Genomic DNA, 17,790 nt, shown 5'->3' on the forward strand with positions numbered 1-17,790 from the left:
TCTTAGTCTCATGCCATGTTCCTGCTAATTACTGTTGATTAGCAAACAGCTTGGCAATTAATCTTGGCAAGTTAGTCATCAGTTTGATAGCACTGCATGTCATCCAAAAGGTAGGGGGAATTTATTGTTAGTTTCAGACAATTAGCAAGGGGCTGGCAGAGCTCACAACTGCCTAAAAGCTCAGTGTTCCAGAACTGCTGAGATGAATTACTGAATCAATTAAATCACATCAGTGGATGTCTGCAAGCATATTTAAAGGTAGCAAACAAGCCACCGAGAATTAGGGGGAGGAGAAAGACTAGCAGGAGGGTTTTTTGGTGTTGTGTTTGGTGGTGTTTTTTTCTTAAGCTGTTGGAGTTTGTTTTATTTTGCCATTAAAATTAGTTTAATATAGCTAAAAGCTAGTGTTGACTTAAAGTGAAATAGTCTGGTAAAGAGTAAGAACTAAAATGACTTTCCTTCCAAAGTGGTTAACTTTTCTGAAAGGCAAAGAAGTTGTTATTGCTAATGCTATAATTGCAATACTGACAATTGGTGGGCAGCAGCTTTTCTCTTTTTTCACGTTCAGCTGTCCCTGTCATGTTGGACAGAACCTTATTTATGGGCTGGCTTTCCTAGGAGTTCCTGCACTGATCCTTCTGATTCTTGGCTATGCCCTGAATAACCAAACTTGGAGGCTGGTTACAGGCAGAAGATCGCATTTTGAGAACATGACTACATCAGACCGGTTACTGAAATGCAAACTGATCTGCTTTGTCTTGTGTAGCATCACTGGGAGAGCACTGGTTGCTCCAGTAACGTGGCTAGCAGTCACCCTGATAAATGGCTCATATTATATCTGTGCTGTGAGTGAGTACGTCCCCACGTATTATTATGGAACTAATCCTAACGTTACTGCCAGTGAACGCAGAAGGATATTGGCTACATTTCCGTGCAGTCAGTTAGTTCCACCAGACATGACCCGGGCAAGAGATGAAGTGATTCTCCTACTCCGATACCAGTCACAAGTGAGTAACTCTGTTGCCTGTGAACCTGATGATGAGAGGTAGAGTTAATTCATCAGGCTAAGTGTTAGGATAGAACAAGATCAGTACCTTGTGTCACGAGCGTAAAATCTCTGTGCGTTTTGAAGCCTGATTTTTTCTTCTAAGTGGAACTGAATTTTAGGTATATAAGTTACTATATCTGGTTGTCCCATTTGTTACCTGCTATGGGAGGATATATTCTTCCTTGTGTAGTATCCTGAAAAGTACTATCAAGTAAGACAAATGAAAGTCAAAGAGCCAAGGAGGGTATGAAGCTTCTTCATTAAAGAACAAGAAATGTGTGGCTAAGGGGCCCAGGCTATGAGAGTTCCATGGCAACCAAGATAAAACCTTGGGTTTTAGATCAGATTCAATTTTAAAAGTTTACATACTGGGTAAATAATAGGGTAAACATCAAGTTGACACTTCTGAGAAAATTGGTTTTAAACAGGCCATAAGCTAATACAGTATGGAAGTTACATGGCTTCTCTTCTAATAATAACAGCTGTTAGAGCAATATACTTAAAATCATACAACAGAACTTTCTTAAACCTGACAGGAACAAGTGACTTTACTACACAGCTGCCTGCAGTAGGCATAGACTGTTTGGTGACAACAGACTTTTCCCAGGGTTATACCTTGTTAACATTATTATTTAGGACAAGCAAGTAAAGATCACATGGATTTTCTGGTGTTCAGAAGTTACCACTGTATTTTCAGAATGTAACAGTTCTTTCTTTTCTTTTTCTTTGTAAGGTGGCTGGTTGGCTTCTGATTGCTGTGGTAGTCATCACTGTCTTCCTGTCTTACTGCCTGGCAAGCTGTTTCTCCCCGCTCAGCTTTCTGCATTTCAGATACTGGAGCAGCTATGTTCACAATGAGCAGGAGCTCTTTGACGAGGCGACGGAGCAGCACTCCAGGCTCTATGCCATGCAGCATGTAAGGAAGTTTTTTGGCTTTGTCCCAGGAAGTGAAAATGTAAAGGAAATTCGCATCCCATCTCTCAGAGAGTGGCAAGCCATTTCTGGACTGGCCTTTCTAAAACAAGTGGATGAGGAGCACTATGATTATAGTCTCCTCCATGACTGGGCACTCAAGGAACGTGCAAATGGAAGATACTTGAAGACTGATGAGGACCCTTTGATCAGAACACAGCTCTGAGGATCCAAGCCACCACACCACCTTGCAGAAATGCAGGAACCTGTCTAGCTCTGTATCAGATCTGAGTGGCTCTGGAACTTTCCAATGCATTATTACACTGATATATAAAGTATGTGAGCAAGCACATCTTGTTAATGTCGTCCTTTAGCACATGCTTACAGATGCCTTTACTGATAGCATCTGACTCCTAGAGGATGTGAACTAAGTCTAGATTAGGGTGGGCTGTTTCAAACTGCAGGTCTCTGCTTTCTGATAGTTGTGCTAAAAGGATAAGTTTGTACTGGGAAAGTTATTTGCAGATGCTTTTTTGAAATTTTTTTCTTCCCATTAAAAAAGACTTTTAATAGCTAGACTTTGACAGTATCCTCTGAGTTGGTCCATTCTGTACAGAGCAAAAGCAGCTATTCAGCTTTTCTCTTAGTGAGCTCTAGCATAATTACTTATGTCTCCTCTTCTACTTTTTTTTTTTTTTTTGTATTGTATGAATAAAGTACACTGAACTAACTATAAGCTAAGTCTGTGGCTACAGTAGCACAAAAGAAACATAGGGGAAATCTTATTGCCAAAGGTTGAGTCTAGATACAATGATGAGAGAACTTTCAATTCTGGTAAGGGGAGAAAATTCCCACTGAGGCAAAGGATGGAGGTATCCAACATGTAGCAGCTGTATGAACAAAAACTTGACATTTGGTAAACTGAGTTGAAAGGTATTCCGGCTGAAAGCAATAGCAAGATCAGTCTTGTTTTTAAAAACATCTCGAAATCTCTCAGGTGTTTGTGTGCTTGCCCACTGTACAAATAGCAAATCAGGACAGGAAAAAAAAATCTCATTTTGTGCAGTAAGGTTTGCTTTGCCTTCAAAAATCTTGTAGTTTAGACATACTACTGGGCTCATGAATGTTACTGTGAGAAGGCTTAATGATGTCTTTGTGTTAATTCAGTGTGGTATGATGTGATGTTGCTCATCTCCTCTCTAACTCCTTGTGCAGATGTTTCTAACTCTAAAAGGGGTTGGGGGGGAAACGCATACAATAATTTTTCCTAATGCTTCCTGTATTGCCTTGTCATGTACGTATACACATCTTGTATGCTCCAAAGCTACATGCTAAACTACAGGATGCTACCTGCTATTAATAAATGACCCCTGGTGGTTGAGGTGGAGAAATATAATTTTTGGTATGTTTTACTAGAAAATGCAGAAGCCAGTTGCATTACAAATCATGGTAAATGTGTATGATCTTGGAGATTTAAACTTCTAAACAAAAGCAAGCATTTTAGCAAATGCAAACAATGTATTTGTTAAATAACTGGAAACTCTGCATCACTTTATATCATTCATTTGAACCCTAAGCTTTTGCATAGGTAGTGGGTTGACCCTGACCAGAAAACAGGTCCCCACCAAAGCTCCTCTGTCACTCCCCTCCTCAGCTGGAGAAGGGACAAAGGCTATAAGGAAAGGCTCATGGCTTGAGATAAGGAGAGGGAGAGATCACTCCCCATTTACTGTCACGGGTAAAACAATTCCACTTGGAGAAATTAGTTTATTTTATTACCAATCAAAGCAGAGTAGGACAACGAGAAAACTGAATCTTACAGTATCTTTGCCCCCTGCCTTCCTTCTTCCTGAGCTCACTTTCACTCACAAATTTTCTACCTCCTCTCATTAATGCAGGGGGAGAGTTAAGGGGGCTTGAGGGCAGTCCATCACATATTGTCTCTGCTGTTCCTTCCTTCTCAGCGGAGGACTTCTCACGTTCCTCCCCTGCTCCAGTGTGTGATACCTCCCACAGGCGCGAGTCCTCCACGAGCATCTTCCAATTTCTGGCAGAAATGACATTCAGCTCCCTTCACGGTACCCTTCTACGATACCTAGAGCATCGGGTTTGAATCCTGTTCAGTTTGCTGATCCCTTTAAGTTTTCAATGCAAGAACGCTGAAGGGTGGGTAACACAGCAACGGGCTCTTTGTAGCGACCCTGAAGCCTGCCTCTCCAGGTTGGGAGCCCACACACCACTGCAAGTCCAAGTAACACAGACCGCCGACCCCACCTCCGCCACCGCCGCTGCTCCCGGGAAGGGCAGGGAAGCAGCGCACGTGCGGAGCGCACCTTGGCGCGAGGATTCCTCCTGCACGGCAGGTACGGGCGGGCAAACGCGCCCAGCCCGCTCCGCCCGGAGCTGAACGCCAGGCAGCAAGCGCTGGAATTCGCTGAGCAGAGGGCACGGCACCTTATGCCTCCCGTAACGATGAAGACGACCCAGGCCGGCTCCCTGTCCCCTCCCCTCCGCCTTTCGCCCGGCCCGGCGTTACCAGCAGCGCCCGCCGCTCCGCCTCCCTCCCTCCGTCCCTCCCTCCCGTGCAGCCCAAAGGCATCCAGCGCAGAGCGCGAGCGCTAGGCATGCTAGGAAGGGAGGGCAGCCGGCGGGGAGGACGCAGGCGCGGGCGGGCGGGGAGCGGCGGCGGGGCCGGGGTCGCTGCGCGGGGCGGGCGGCCCATGGCCGTGGGCGGCGGCGGCGCCGGGCGACGATGACCGACTACAGCGAGGAGCAGCGCAACGAGCTGGAGGCGCTGGAGTCCATCTACCCGGACTCGTTCACGGGTGAGCCGCGGCGGGGCCGCGCCGTGCCGGCGGGACGGGCGGGAGGCCGCGCTGGGGCTGCCCCGGGGCTCCCGCGGTGCTCAGGAGCACCCCCTCCCCTCCCGGCCTGGATGGCTTTTTCGGGCTTTTTGTTTGCCTTCCCATGGGGGTAGAGGAAGAGCAAAGCACTTGGTGGCTCTCGTGGCCAGGCAGGTGAGCGGCGTGGGCGCCGCCTCTGCCGCGTTTGGCGCCGTGGCACAGCCTGCCCGGCGTGGGCACCCGCTCCTGCATCCCAGCCCGGGCTGCGGCCGGTGGAAGGATGCTCTTGGGAGAATCCTTTCAAAAGATGCGGCCCTAGGTGGCAGCTGGGGAATTGGCTGCGTGACGGCTAGTTTTCCTTTTCGGTAATAGCTTGTCGCGACCGTGCAGCACGGGATGTTTTGGGGCACCTAAAGATGCTGTTTTCTCCGTGAATGTCCTCAGCCAGTACCTGCCTTATTCTTTTGCTGGTCTGTGGTGGAAAAAAGGCAAGCTTTAATTCCTTGGTGAAGTATGTTTTACTACTGAAACTTTTGTAGGATGGATACGTTGGTTCGTCAGTTTTCCAGGACTTCCAAGTTACTATCAAACTATTAAGAGTATCTACCGTGTTAGCTAATCCAACATGGTTTATGTTGCTCAGTATCCAAATAATTTTAACGGTGAAAGAAATAGGACATTTTCAGTATCTACTCTGCCCAAAGTCCCACAGTATCTTGTTTGACAGCAACTTAATCACACAGATGTTTGTCCATTGCTTCAATCAGAAAATCTTTTTGGTTCTTCAGTTTTATGTTAAAGATTAGTTAAAGACATGTAAATTGATCTCTGGTAGCTGGGGACAGTGAATCACTGATATGGAACTAATATTCTTTCGTAAAGTCTTCGCTCTGATGCTAACTCCACAGTTATTGTTCATTCATGTAATGCTTTTATGCCCAAGAGAAGAAAAGGGAATAAAGATAGTAGTAGTACATTAGCAATTAGGCAAAATTCACATAATACTTTGAGAGAATGTATGCTAGTTTGACCATAGGTTGTAACACTGATACACAGAGAGCAATCCTTATGTGAGGATATGCTCTGCAACCCACAGTTGTGCAGTGAGGTTTTCAGCCTGTGAAACGCAGATCACAGCACTTGCATTCTGTGCATCTCCACAGGAGCCACTCTTTGTCTGTCTTCTAGCTGCCTAATTCACACACTTTCATTCTGGTACATTACTTGGCTAGTCCATTCTTGAAAGAAGACCCTGTGTATTCCTTTTTTTGTTTCAAGAAGCATTTCTTACATTAAGCTGCCCTAAATATAGGTGCGGACATACTGTAAAAATAGTCCAAGGTCAAGAGTACACTGGATGTATCTGTCACAGTAAAGCAAATTAGCTTTGGGAGCTTTCAGAACGCATTCTAGGCACTAAAATAAGTCATTTGATAGTAGGCAGATTTGTACTTTCTGAAAAAGTGAAACTGCCAGAAGAGAAAGTTTTCCAGAAGAGAAATTTCTTGGTATTGTTGGTGTTAAATGTGCTCATTCAAAGAGCACTCCAGGCATCACATCAAATGGAAAGCAGCTTCCATCAAATGGAAGGCCCTAAACACTGTATCTAGAGCTTCCTTTCATCATTAGTCCTTGACAAGTTTTAGTGATGTGAAGAAGTAGTTGACCGATTTAAGGAATCTCTCACTGACTTTTTTTTTCCTTTGAACAGTATTGTCAGAAAAGCCAACAACTTTCACGATCACTGTGACATCTGAAGCTGGAGAAAATGATGAAAGTAAGTTGGTCATGTCTTAAACATATATAAAGGAGGAGTTTCTGTGTAGGCCTAATTCTATCACCAAATGTTTACCTCCATTTAAGTCCTCTTAGGGGCCTGATACAGCAAACAGTCCTCAGCAAATGAAGTTCAAGGATTTTGGTGATCCTTGTTTAGTTTACAGAAATGTAAATGCTCTCAGTAGGACTGCTTTCTGCTGAATCTCAAAGGCTTTGTAGAGTAGCTTCAAAAAGTATGGGTTGTCATCATCCTTGTAGCAGCTTACAGCCACGTGAGGGGATTTTTAACTAGCAATTGTATGTATGCCTGTCACAAGGGAGAGTTGAGTTTGTGGGCTCTGAGTGTGCAGCCCTTAAGGAACAGTACCAGAGCAGAGGGCTGTGGGTCCCAAGTCACTGTGTATTTGTTGGATGTCAGCAATTGCATGGGCATGATGTAAGCAAGCCTTGCTCCAAGCTGGTTTGGAAGCTGCTATTCTGGATTACTATAACAGAAGAAATAAGCTGGTGCTGTCTTGTTAAGTTTTAAAGGAGCAAGTCCTGCTTGGAGCAGGTGTCTGTGTTGAAGTGACTGATGGGCTGCCAAGAACTGTGAGTCTGCAACTAAGGGAAAGCTTCTCCTTGGTATTCTGTGAGGATGTGTAAAAGGACCTTGATTTTCTCTTACACTGTTTCCATGTTATCCTGGCTCTGAGCAGCTTCAGCTTGAATGTGTTTTCCTTAGGTGGTTCTCTGCTTAATACCTCCTAATGGACATAGTGTTTTTGTCATAAGATTTATGGGGAACTGTGGAACCCAACAGAGGTTGATAATCCAACCAGGCACACAATTTAAAGTGCTAATATGCTGAGATTCTCTTTAGGTATGTTGTTAGGACTCTTCACCATTTTCCAGCTTTAAGTAGAGTAAGAGGGAGAAGAGATTACTGCTCTGGTATCCACCATACCGCAGAAGGTTTTCCAGTCTTCCTGAAGACCTTTCAGACATGAATAGCTTATAATAGTTTGTGCAAGTGTAAACTTGTTCATAATCTTAATTTCTCAGAACTCTTGGTTTATGTTTAAATCTGTTCATATTATTTTAATATCTGTGTAAGAAGACCATTCTCTTAAGGCAAGAATATTTTATAATCTTTAGGCTGTCTATACAATAGAAAAATATACAAGAAATTTATATAGATTTACCACTATAAGAATGTGTGTTTTTTTATCTTGTAGCGGTCCAAACAACCCTTAAATTTACCTATAGAGAAAAATACCCTGATGAAACTCCACTTTATGAAGTTGTCTCACAGGAGAATCTTGACGATAATGATGTCACAGACATTATAAAACTGCTAGAGCAGCAGGTAAGGAAAATGGAATATCGTGATACAGCTTGATATCACTTTACACTTTAGCCAGAACTCTCTCAAATCAGTTGTTTTCTGAGGTATGCGCTACTGATCTGAAAGCAGTTCCATACTGTAGGGACTGACTGTGAGGTTTGAGTTTGGTGAATGACATTATTGAGGTAAACTGTGGTAATGAGGTAAGATATAGGGCTAATTCAGCGTGTATGATAATGAAATGGAAGTGCACTAGAGCCTCCCCTCATTTGCAGCTCTAGCTTAAGGCTAATTTGTCTAACTGTATATATAGTATTTATGGAAATAAGCCATTTCAGTTTTATTTGGAAATACTGAAAAATGCCACATTGATTCTTGATTCTTTTTAATAATGTAACTTTGGGTGGTGGGGGTGGATCTCTTCAACCTTTGGGATCAGTGAGAGTGCCTCGTGAAGGAACGAGAAGGAAACCCTTCTTTGGTTTCAGGAATTCCTGACAAGTCCTCCCTTCCATAAAATTGCCATAAGATGTCCAGTAAGCTTTCTTTCATTTCACTTTACTTCATGTTAACTTCCATCAACTGATGTTTTTTGATTTTCCTGGGAAACTGTCTCACTTCAAAGGAGCATGTAATAGGATTAAGGAATAAACCTGCAGGAGGGGTTCTGAGTGACTCTTGGCTCTTATGATTTATAATACTCAAATTTTAGAGTTGTATTTCTACTACATATTTTATTTTGTTCATGAAAAAGCTTTCCAGATGTCTATAATGTGTTGACAACCTGAACACAGGTGTTCAGCTTTGTGTTTTGCTGCACACCCATGTGGGGATTACTAGCTGGATTAAATGGCCAGTTGATTTGAATTCTACAGCACACTTTTGAGACTGGTGCAGAATGCGTCAGCTGTGCTGTCTGCATTTGCACAGCATCCTGCTTTCTAAATGCACTTACGCATTCATCTGCTGAAGGTTTGAGGTTCTTCTGTTTGAAGTTGCCTTCTTTGTGTTGTAGGCAGAAGAAAATTTAGGAATGGTAATGATCTTCACTCTAGTCTCAGCAGTACAGGAGAAATTAAATGAAATAGTGGATCAAATAAAAACACGAAGAGAAGAGGAGAAGAAACAGAAAGAAAGAGAAGCAGAAGAAGAGGAGAAAGTATGTAAAATAATGTTTTCAACTAGAAAGACTTCCTGCTTTTTTGAAATGTGTGGGTTTGAAGCAGGAGCAGTTCTTAGTTGCTGAGGAAAAGGAACAGCTATCCCAAAGATGATATAACTGAAACTTATGTTCTAGAAGATTGTTTAGTGCAATTAAGGCTTTTTTTTCCTTATTCTATAAAGCAGTCTTTTAAGAGACTATAACTGCTTGTTCACAATCCATTCTAGCATTACTTCCTAAGGAAGGGGCAGGGATTTTTCCCAGATGAAGTCAAGGTTGCTGTAAACAGGTTTTTGTCTGAGAAGCAAAAGGGGATGGGGATCAAGAAAAGCTAGAATATGTCACGCTGCACACAGGCTTTGTGGTTTGAGGAAGGTTCTCTTCTTGGTAAACTGATTGGATAGGGTGGAAGCAGTGGGACCAGTCTTCAAGACTGGTTTGTCCTCCTTGTACGTGTTCATTCAACCAACAACTGTAGAACTGTTTTTCCATTCATGGAATATGCCATTGTAAGTCCAACTAATGAGTCTTCATTTATGTCCTGAGAAATAACTAGAGGGTGATGGGACTTGGAAGGTTTAGTATTTCTGAAAATGGCAGAGAAATAGTTGAGAAACAATAATACTTTTTTTTCCTGTTTCAACAACATAAAGGGGTTAATGTATTTTAATGGTAAAGATGTAAGTGTAGATTGCCCTTAAGGGTTGATAAGAAACCTGCCTACTTATAGATAACTTGTATTAGTGATGCATTTTGAACTATTGCACTCTTAGGTCCAAAAGTAATATGCAGGGCTTTTCCATGAGAGTTTCCACCTCAGTGTAGTTCTCTGAAGGGAGAGTCCCATGAAAAAAACATAAGAGTGTGTTCTTTGTCTGTTCTCAGTTAGGATTAATTTCTCAGAATACTTCACAGTAAGCAGTGCTTTTTGGAATGTTGAAATTTCAATAATTAAGAGAATGCTCATCTTCACCCATAGCTTTGCAAGTTGTGTTTGCAGCCTTGTTTTCTGTTCTTTCAGCAACGTTTTCATGGCACTCCTGTTACCATTGAGAATTTCCTAAATTGGAAAGCCAAGTTCGATGCAGAACTCCTAGAAATAAAAAGGAAAAAGATGAAAGAAGAAGAACAAGCAGGCAAAAATAAATTAAGTGGTATGTTTTAATTCTGGTTGTGATGTTTCTGCAATGTTATGAGACTATAATGATAAGTCTAAAAGTAATTTTTGCTATGAAAGATGATAGTAGCTCTTAATGCAGTATCTGATTATTGCCCTCCATGTCATGTGAAGTCTTTCTGAATGCTGATTTTGAACTAAATAGAAAGCTAATAGGTACAGGATTTCTGCTGAAATCATTAAGATTTCCAAATTCTGTGTTTAAGCCAGTGTACCACTTGGAGCTGCTGATATCAGGGACAAATAGCTGGGGTTTGTTAAGCAACAGGATGAATCTACATCAACAGTTTATTGATTTGGCCTTTATTGCACTGGATTGTACAGTGACTTCAGATTATCTAAGCACATGTAGAAGTTTGGGATGCTGTTGCTGGACTGAAGCAACGCAGCGGCTGCTGCATATGACAAACTTACAATGACTAGTGAGAATGGCTCTGATATTTTGGGGAAGAGCTTGTCCTAGTAGTGGTTTTGTGCTCTTTGTTTTGCTGATCACAGTTCATTCAGTAGAAAGCAAACTGTATCCAGTGAGAAAAATGTGGAGGAAATTATTTTTCTTATGAGAACCTGTAGGCAAGAATTAGGTCCTGGGCATCCTCTTCTGCAGTCTGCATGACTTAGCCTTGAACTGGTTCTCCTGTGATGTTTGATCTACTTTCTAACCCGATTACCTGAGAAAGCATGACCAGTGCGGTTGTGCTGTATCACTGTTCTGTTTTCTCCTCATTTCCAGAGGCTTTTGAAACTTGACAGTCTAGTCTGATGAAATTTGACAAAGATGGAAATGTTAATGGTAGTAAGTTTCATAAAAAGCTGTGCAGGGCAGGGGACACGCGTGATTCCTCTCTGACAGTAATGCATTTGGGAATCTGCAAAGATGAGAACAGAAACAAGGATTCTAGTTTTTCTTTTCGTAATAGTATTGTTAGTAAGTTTCTGTTTTCCTCTGCACAAATCTAGTTTATAAAAGCTCCCCTTTACAAAACCAAAACAGGGCTTATTCTTGGATGCCATTGGTGTAACACCAGTATTACCAACCAGTCTTGTCTGTGGAAGCTTGCATAAGCAATGCAAATGTATGTGGAAGATGGGTGATTTACATGGAAAGAGTCCAGAGCTTTTCTTCCTGTTCCTCCCAATCAGAAAGGCTTCACTTTGCTTGCCCTCACAGGTGTGTGTGTGTGTGTGTGTGTGTGTGTGTTGGAGCTGGTGATTTGTGTATAGATCCAAGTTGCTTTTCAGGTGAGAGGATATGTGGAAATAGATGGAGGAGTCAGCTTTCTGTTTTAGTTCCCACAGAGGATTTCTTGTGGAATGCAAGATGAAGACAAAAGCAATAAGGACTGAACACAGGATGTGGGGCAGTATGGTGTAAATTTTTCTGCCCCCTCCCATTATTAAAGCCTTAATAACATAAAAGTTATAAATAAGAAACACTGACCCATTTATCATGTAAGAGGAGAAAGCCTGCTGGCTTGTATGAATCCTGGATGAATAGTCATAAAACCACAATGGGCAACTTAGAGAAGCAAACAGTTTAAAAAAAAAGTCTCCTAGAATTAGTAAATATGAAAATACTAAAATATGTGTGCTAACTTGTTGCCTTAGGTTGTTTCAGAATTCTACTTACTTATAAATTATTTTTTATTTCTAGGTAAACAGCTGTTTGAAATGGATCACAACCTTGACACTTCTGACATCCAGTTCTTGGAGGATGGTAAATTTCTATTTGTTTCTACAACTGAAAGACCATGGTTTAAAATAGATCAATTCCTAAGCAACATCTGTGTTGCATTTCTGACTTAATATCTTCCCTCAGTATCACTTTTACATTGGAAGAACTTTCTGATAAGCACTGTTTTTCAAAGTGAAGTGATTTTGACTTTTAAAAACAAAGGAAATCTTTTCAAGATGATAGAACATATTCATTGCAGCATTGAGCTTGAGTTGATCTTATTTCTATTGTTTCTGTTCAAATGATTGGACTGGAAGCAAAACAAACAAACAAAAAAGAAACCCAACCAAACCCTGCTTTTTGTTTGTTGTTTTTGTTTTTTTTTTTTTTTCTAATACCCAGCCTTCTTAGCCCTGATTTAAAGCACAGGTCTTGAAGTTCTGTCTCCTTCTCTCTGAACCTCAGCACCAATAGTAAACATCTTGCAGGTCAAAACAAATGCTGTTTGCTTCTGTGTAACCCAGTTCTTCACGGCTTTTGCACATTTGCCCGTTATCTTGGCTAAAATATCAACCTAGTGCCAATTTAAAGTTTTGTAAGACTGTGCCAGAAAAATTTTAAACTTGGAAAATCTGTTGGAGGTAAAGCAAAGAAATCTATTAATAATCACATACCTATTTAACTTGCTGTACCACCTTTTAGTGTCCTAGTTTGAAATGCATGATTTCTGAGTTAGGGCAATTCTTTCATGCAGCCACATTGTCTACTGGTATCACAAAACACAGGCAGGAGAGCATCAAGAATCTTCTCTGAAAGTAACAGTTAAACAAAATATTTATGAATGTCAGTGAGCATAAACTTGAATTGGCAATAATGGGGGAGTTTAGTTTCTTTTAGAAGGACTAATTTAAACTTGTCTTCCTCCAAAATACCTGTAGTGAAGATGGTTTGTTGATGTCACATTTGGCTGCCTCAAGGGGGAAACAAACCTCTGGGCTCTGTGCCCAAATTATTTAGGGTTAATGTAATAACTTTTAATCCTGTTGCAATTGGTGATTAAAAACTCACAGTTTTATTGCTGTTTGCATTCTATCATAAATGCAAGAGCTTACTAATGGTATTGTAACATTATAACAGTGTTTAATGGAATTTTCAGAGCATAATGACATTATCTTTAGATAGAAATGGTTATAAAGGCTTTTTCAAATCCAGTGAAATAATAGAAACTTATTTGATGACCAGAAGATGTCACTGTTGGTGCATGCAAATAAAATAGCAGCAGTCCTCAAGTTTTATCCTCAGGTCAGCAGCATCTCTTTCAGAAGAAAACATGAAACTATGCAAAGCTTCATCTTGCTTGTCAAATATAAATCTGAAGGCAAATGTATGTATATAGGCGTATGGTGTGTAAGGAATATTTTATAAACCCAGTGTGTTTATGTGATTATGATAGTTGTAACTATTCCAGCAGTGAGGTCCTGAGCTCCTACTCTGGCAGTCCTGTGGAGAAAGGATCTCTGCTTCTGGCAACTATAAATTTTAATTTCATTCTCCCAATGAATCCTGAGATCCTGTGCCACATTTCTTTTGAATGGGTTTTGTTATGAGGGAAAAATAGCTTCGCTTTAGCTGTAAAAAGATGAAATGTGGTGTTCCTTTTTTATATCTATTTGATATATAAAAAATAAGTTTGCAGCTGCCTACGTTGAAGAACTAATATGAGAAAGTCTTTTGCATTTTCAGTTACTGTTTCGTAGTTGCATGAAAATAAATGATTTTTCTGTTCTTTACAGCTGGAAACAATGTGGAGGTTGATGAATCTTTATTCCAAGAGATGGATGATTTAGAATTGGAGGATGAAGAGGATGACCCTGACTACAACCCTGTTAATTTAGATAGTGATTAGACTTATTTGAACTGATTCTGTCATCAGTATGGACATATGTAAGGAAAGAGGAGCAGGCCAGAAAGCCACAGCATCTGTGGTTTTAGTAATGAGTATTGGTTTTCTTTCTTCTTTCTTTTTTTTTTTTTTTAATTTTTTCTCCAAAGAAAAAAACCAAAATATTTTAAATCCAGGAGAATGGTCTTCTGATGACTTTCACTATAAATAAATTTACTTTAATATTTCAAATGGAAAATTTGAGAAATAATAATCTGTCTGCAAAATGCTTGTCTAGTTTCTCTTATTTTTTTCCTTCCCACTTCCATAATTGGCCTTTGAAGAGACGTGGCAACAAAGCAAGATGGAAAGATGTTACAGCAAGCACTAAACACATCTGCGTCTAGAGGCTGAGCAGCTCTTCTGCTGTCTTCCACCTGGAATATACATGGGCAGCTTCAGTGAGTAAAAGGGATCACATACTATGCAGTTATTTATTTTTTTGGTTTTTTTCCCCTCCTGTGATGTTTTTAACACTTCAGGTCAGTTCTGATGCCCCAACCTATAACCTGTAGATAGACAGCACTAGTTACCTTTGTTGTGTAGCCTTATTAAACTTTAATGGAAACCGTTTCCATACAATTAAATTTTTTTGCCATCATCATGAATAATATCTTCAAAATGACTAGTTCAGGTCTGTAGGGAAAAAATCAGAACATGATCAGGTCCTCTTAACTTTTGGTTGATTTGTTCAGAGAGGGTGGATTTTTTTGAATGTGTGCATCCATAAATTTCCGTGAAAAGTCAAACCCCACCCTAGGAAAATCAGTTTGCTTTTAGCAACTGGGTGCATCAAAACACTATCAGTGGAGTGCAGATTGCAGTACCAGGTCTTATAGAGTGCTTTTAGGTTTCAGTGTAATGGGTGTAGTTTTAGAAGCATCTTCTTGGTAGCCTATGAAGGTTAGCACAACATGCAGTAAGAGCTAGACATCAACTTGGGGATGTTACTCATCCTTCAGAGTTGTTTCTGGAGCTAACAGATGTTAGACTCCTCCCTTACCACCTCCAAAAATCCCCAAGCACTGCAAGAACTGTGGTGTTTAAACATGCTGTGTTTGAAACTGCATCACTAGAAGGATGAGGGTATGGGTGAAGGTTTCAAAAGAGAGCTCTCCAGATAGAAAGACAGGCCCCTCAATGATTAAACACTATGTGCTGAATTTTAAATGCTGTTAGTAGACTGCCTTAACTGTGCCCTTCAATCTTTGAAGAGGGTTGCACTAAAGTACCACATTGCTTAGAGGAATAATAAATTTATGAATTTTAATATTTGAAAATTCCGTATTCAAAATGACAAGTTTAGTTCCAGAAATAATTTAATGGGGTATAAGATTCTCTGCTCATATCGCCTGAGAACATCTGTTTAGGATGATCTCCTTTAACATGTTTTAGTAGAGTTTTTTTGGGTTTCTTACTGTATTCAAAATTAATGAATTTCTAGTAGATAAAATAAATGTTCAAGTACCCTGTAAATACTTTTATAAATTAACCATGTGCCTTTGTTCCTAGTCTTCTCTTTGATCTTTTTAATTTTGGCTACTAAGAACTCTAGATAAGTATCTAGGTTTCAATGATAATGTATGTTTCAAAGCAATAAGCAGGATCTGTGTTCCAGCAGAGTTACCAAATACATTAAAAATTGTGAGCTAATGTGATATTAAATCTGACTTTTCCAAAGATATGGTTGGATTGAAAACTTTGTAGTTACTACATCCAGCTTCCTGTGTAATTGCTAGGATACTTCAAAATGCTCTTCAGTATTGAACCTAATTTACTTCTGGTATGTTTCAATTCAGCTGCATAGAAAATCTATTTAATTCCTAAGGAGGCTTTCCATTTTCAGCTATGTATGTTTATAACTGGCATTTTTTTCATAAGAGGAGAAAATTAGTTCTCTTTAAATTTGGACTGAATCCAAGAATGCTGTAGCCTGTGCAAAATGTGGTAGTCATAAATTTTTCCAAGTGGGTCACTGAAAGGAATCATCTACATACGAAAGAAAGTTTCTTGTTAATGATATTTGTAGATTAATGAAATTTTCTAGTCCATTTTCACACTAACGTATTTATTGGTTTTCATTCAGAGGATGTATAGCTTAAAAAATGTTACAAATATATAAAACAAGTTAAAATGTGAAAATATGTTTCCACTGTTGTATTTCAAAGCAGAGGAAATAATAAGGGTTGAAGTGACAAAAAAATTGCATAAAGTATGTTCCTCCAGGTCTTTGGAACAAGTTTCAGTGACTCAATCTGAACTGCAGATTTGTTTAGCTTTGTTAGAAATTAACATCTGTGAAATAAAAGGGAATTTGACTGAGAGTAAGGTTGTTAATGTGTGTGTGTGTCTTCCTTTGCTGAAGTGGACTGAGATAAGGGGTTTTTTGGTGGCAAAAATTTAGGTGGGATGTTTAAATTTGCTTACACACTTTGGATTAGATTGAAGTCTTTTTATTAATTTAATAAAATCCCATTGATAAACTTTGACAGAATTACAGTAATTCAAAGTCATGGCACTGAAAATCTGTCTTGTGTCTTGCTTTTAACTGCCCAAGTCCAAAGCGTACATTGTGATGTGTGTAGGGAGATAACACTGGACTGTGACCAGAGCTAATATACCTGTGAAGATGCTGAATGTCTTGAATAGTTGGTGCCTGAGCTTTATTGAAATTCAGAGCATGGCACGTACCACATCAAGATGCTGTAGGAGTACAATCTTGAGCTACAATTTCTAGCTGCAAAGCCTAGGATTTTGCATCCAAATTATGGTTGCATTTTCGGTATATCTTTTTTTTTCTTTCCTTCCTTCCATCTGATTGAAAAGATCACTGGTCCTCTTGTTAGAAGTTCAAAGTCAGAGGTCAGGTGATGCAGTGGTTACACAAGACAAGTAAGAGTGAGGTTTGGGTTTTTTGGTTGGTTGGTTTTGGGTTTGTTTGTTTATTTCTGCTTTTTTGGTGTTTTGTGGTTTTTTTGGGAGGGGATGGGGTGGGTTTGTTTGTAACTTATTTTCTTTGTATCAGGGATACAAATTTCCAGGAAGAACTTCTTGTAGGCTAATTACCTGAGGTCACCTTTACCCAGTGGAAACAGCTAACTGTGCCTTGCATCAAGCAACTGTGTACAGATAAAAGCAGGAAAAAAGTACCAGAAGGCTAAAATAGGTGGACTGAAAGTGAGAAGAAGGAGCTGGTCCCTTGAGACTCATGAAATAAGCAAACATGCAATTTTGTGAACTGCAAGGTTATTTTACATTTCTAGACAATTCATGGAAAGGCCAAGGTTAGATGCTCTTTGCCAAATCAAAGTGATTATTTGGAGAAGTTTGGGTTTTTATTAAATAGAAGCTGTATCCTGCTATGGCTGGTTGTAAGGGCATTGATTTATTAGCAATCAGGAAGTCACCAGAGCTTGAGCATGTAGACATCATAGCAGGAAGCAGGGGTCAGGGCCCAGAACTTGTCTTCCTCACCAGGGAAGTACAGTTGGTGTCTGAAAAAAAGGTTGGAAGAAAATGTTCCCTCTTCAGATCATGTCCTTTGCGCTCCTGGCTGGGGCTGTGCTTAAATGGATGGAAGGCTTTGGAGTGGGAAAAATGCTAGAGGTGTGTCAGAGACTTAACAGGTGCATATACGGGGAGAAGAGAAACTACAGCTCTAGGTTGTGAGTAGTTTCAATGGATAGAGCTGAGGAATACTCAGGACTCCCCTTTGTAAGTAAGTCGTTACTGTCTACGATGGTGAATGTATCCTAGATCAAATGCATGTTATGAGTAGAGTTGTTGAATTTGCAAATAGTTTTGAATTGTTGATAAGAAGAAACACTGAGATATGTCTACATATCTCCTCAGGTAAATCCCTGGGCAAGCCACTGCATGGAGCTGAACCATGAACAGGTTAAATCATGGTAGTGAGTCAATTAAT

The 17,790-nt window shown here is 40.2% G+C and overlaps 2 protein-coding genes across 2 annotated transcripts; both read left to right on the forward strand.

The window, feature by feature from the left end:
- Window positions 1-39: 39 nt before the first annotated feature.
- Window positions 40-2,484, forward strand: CALHM4 (calcium homeostasis modulator family member 4). Its single transcript, XM_027906518.1, has 2 exons — window positions 40-1,007; window positions 1,782-2,484. The coding sequence occupies exons 1-2, from the start codon at window positions 450-452 to the stop codon at window positions 2,184-2,186; spliced, it is 963 nt and encodes a 320-aa protein (XP_027762319.1). The 5' UTR covers window positions 40-449; the 3' UTR covers window positions 2,187-2,484.
- A 2,127-nt stretch (window positions 2,485-4,611) lies between these two features.
- On the forward strand, window positions 4,612-16,189 carry RWDD1 (RWD domain containing 1). Its single transcript, XM_027906517.1, has 7 exons — window positions 4,612-4,785; window positions 6,515-6,580; window positions 7,800-7,930; window positions 8,925-9,068; window positions 10,093-10,225; window positions 11,903-11,965; window positions 13,717-16,189. Exons 1-7 carry the CDS (start codon window positions 4,713-4,715, stop codon window positions 13,827-13,829), a joined length of 723 nt encoding a protein of 240 aa, XP_027762318.1. The 5' UTR covers window positions 4,612-4,712; the 3' UTR covers window positions 13,830-16,189.
- The last annotated feature ends 1,601 nt before the right edge of the window (window positions 16,190-17,790 follow it).

Source organism: Empidonax traillii, unplaced genomic scaffold (genome assembly GCF_003031625.1).
Source record: "Empidonax traillii isolate 1590-97213 ecotype Southwest subspecies unplaced genomic scaffold, ASM303162v1 scaffold1310:size247655, whole genome shotgun sequence".
Taxonomy (NCBI): domain Eukaryota; kingdom Metazoa; phylum Chordata; class Aves; order Passeriformes; family Tyrannidae; genus Empidonax; species Empidonax traillii.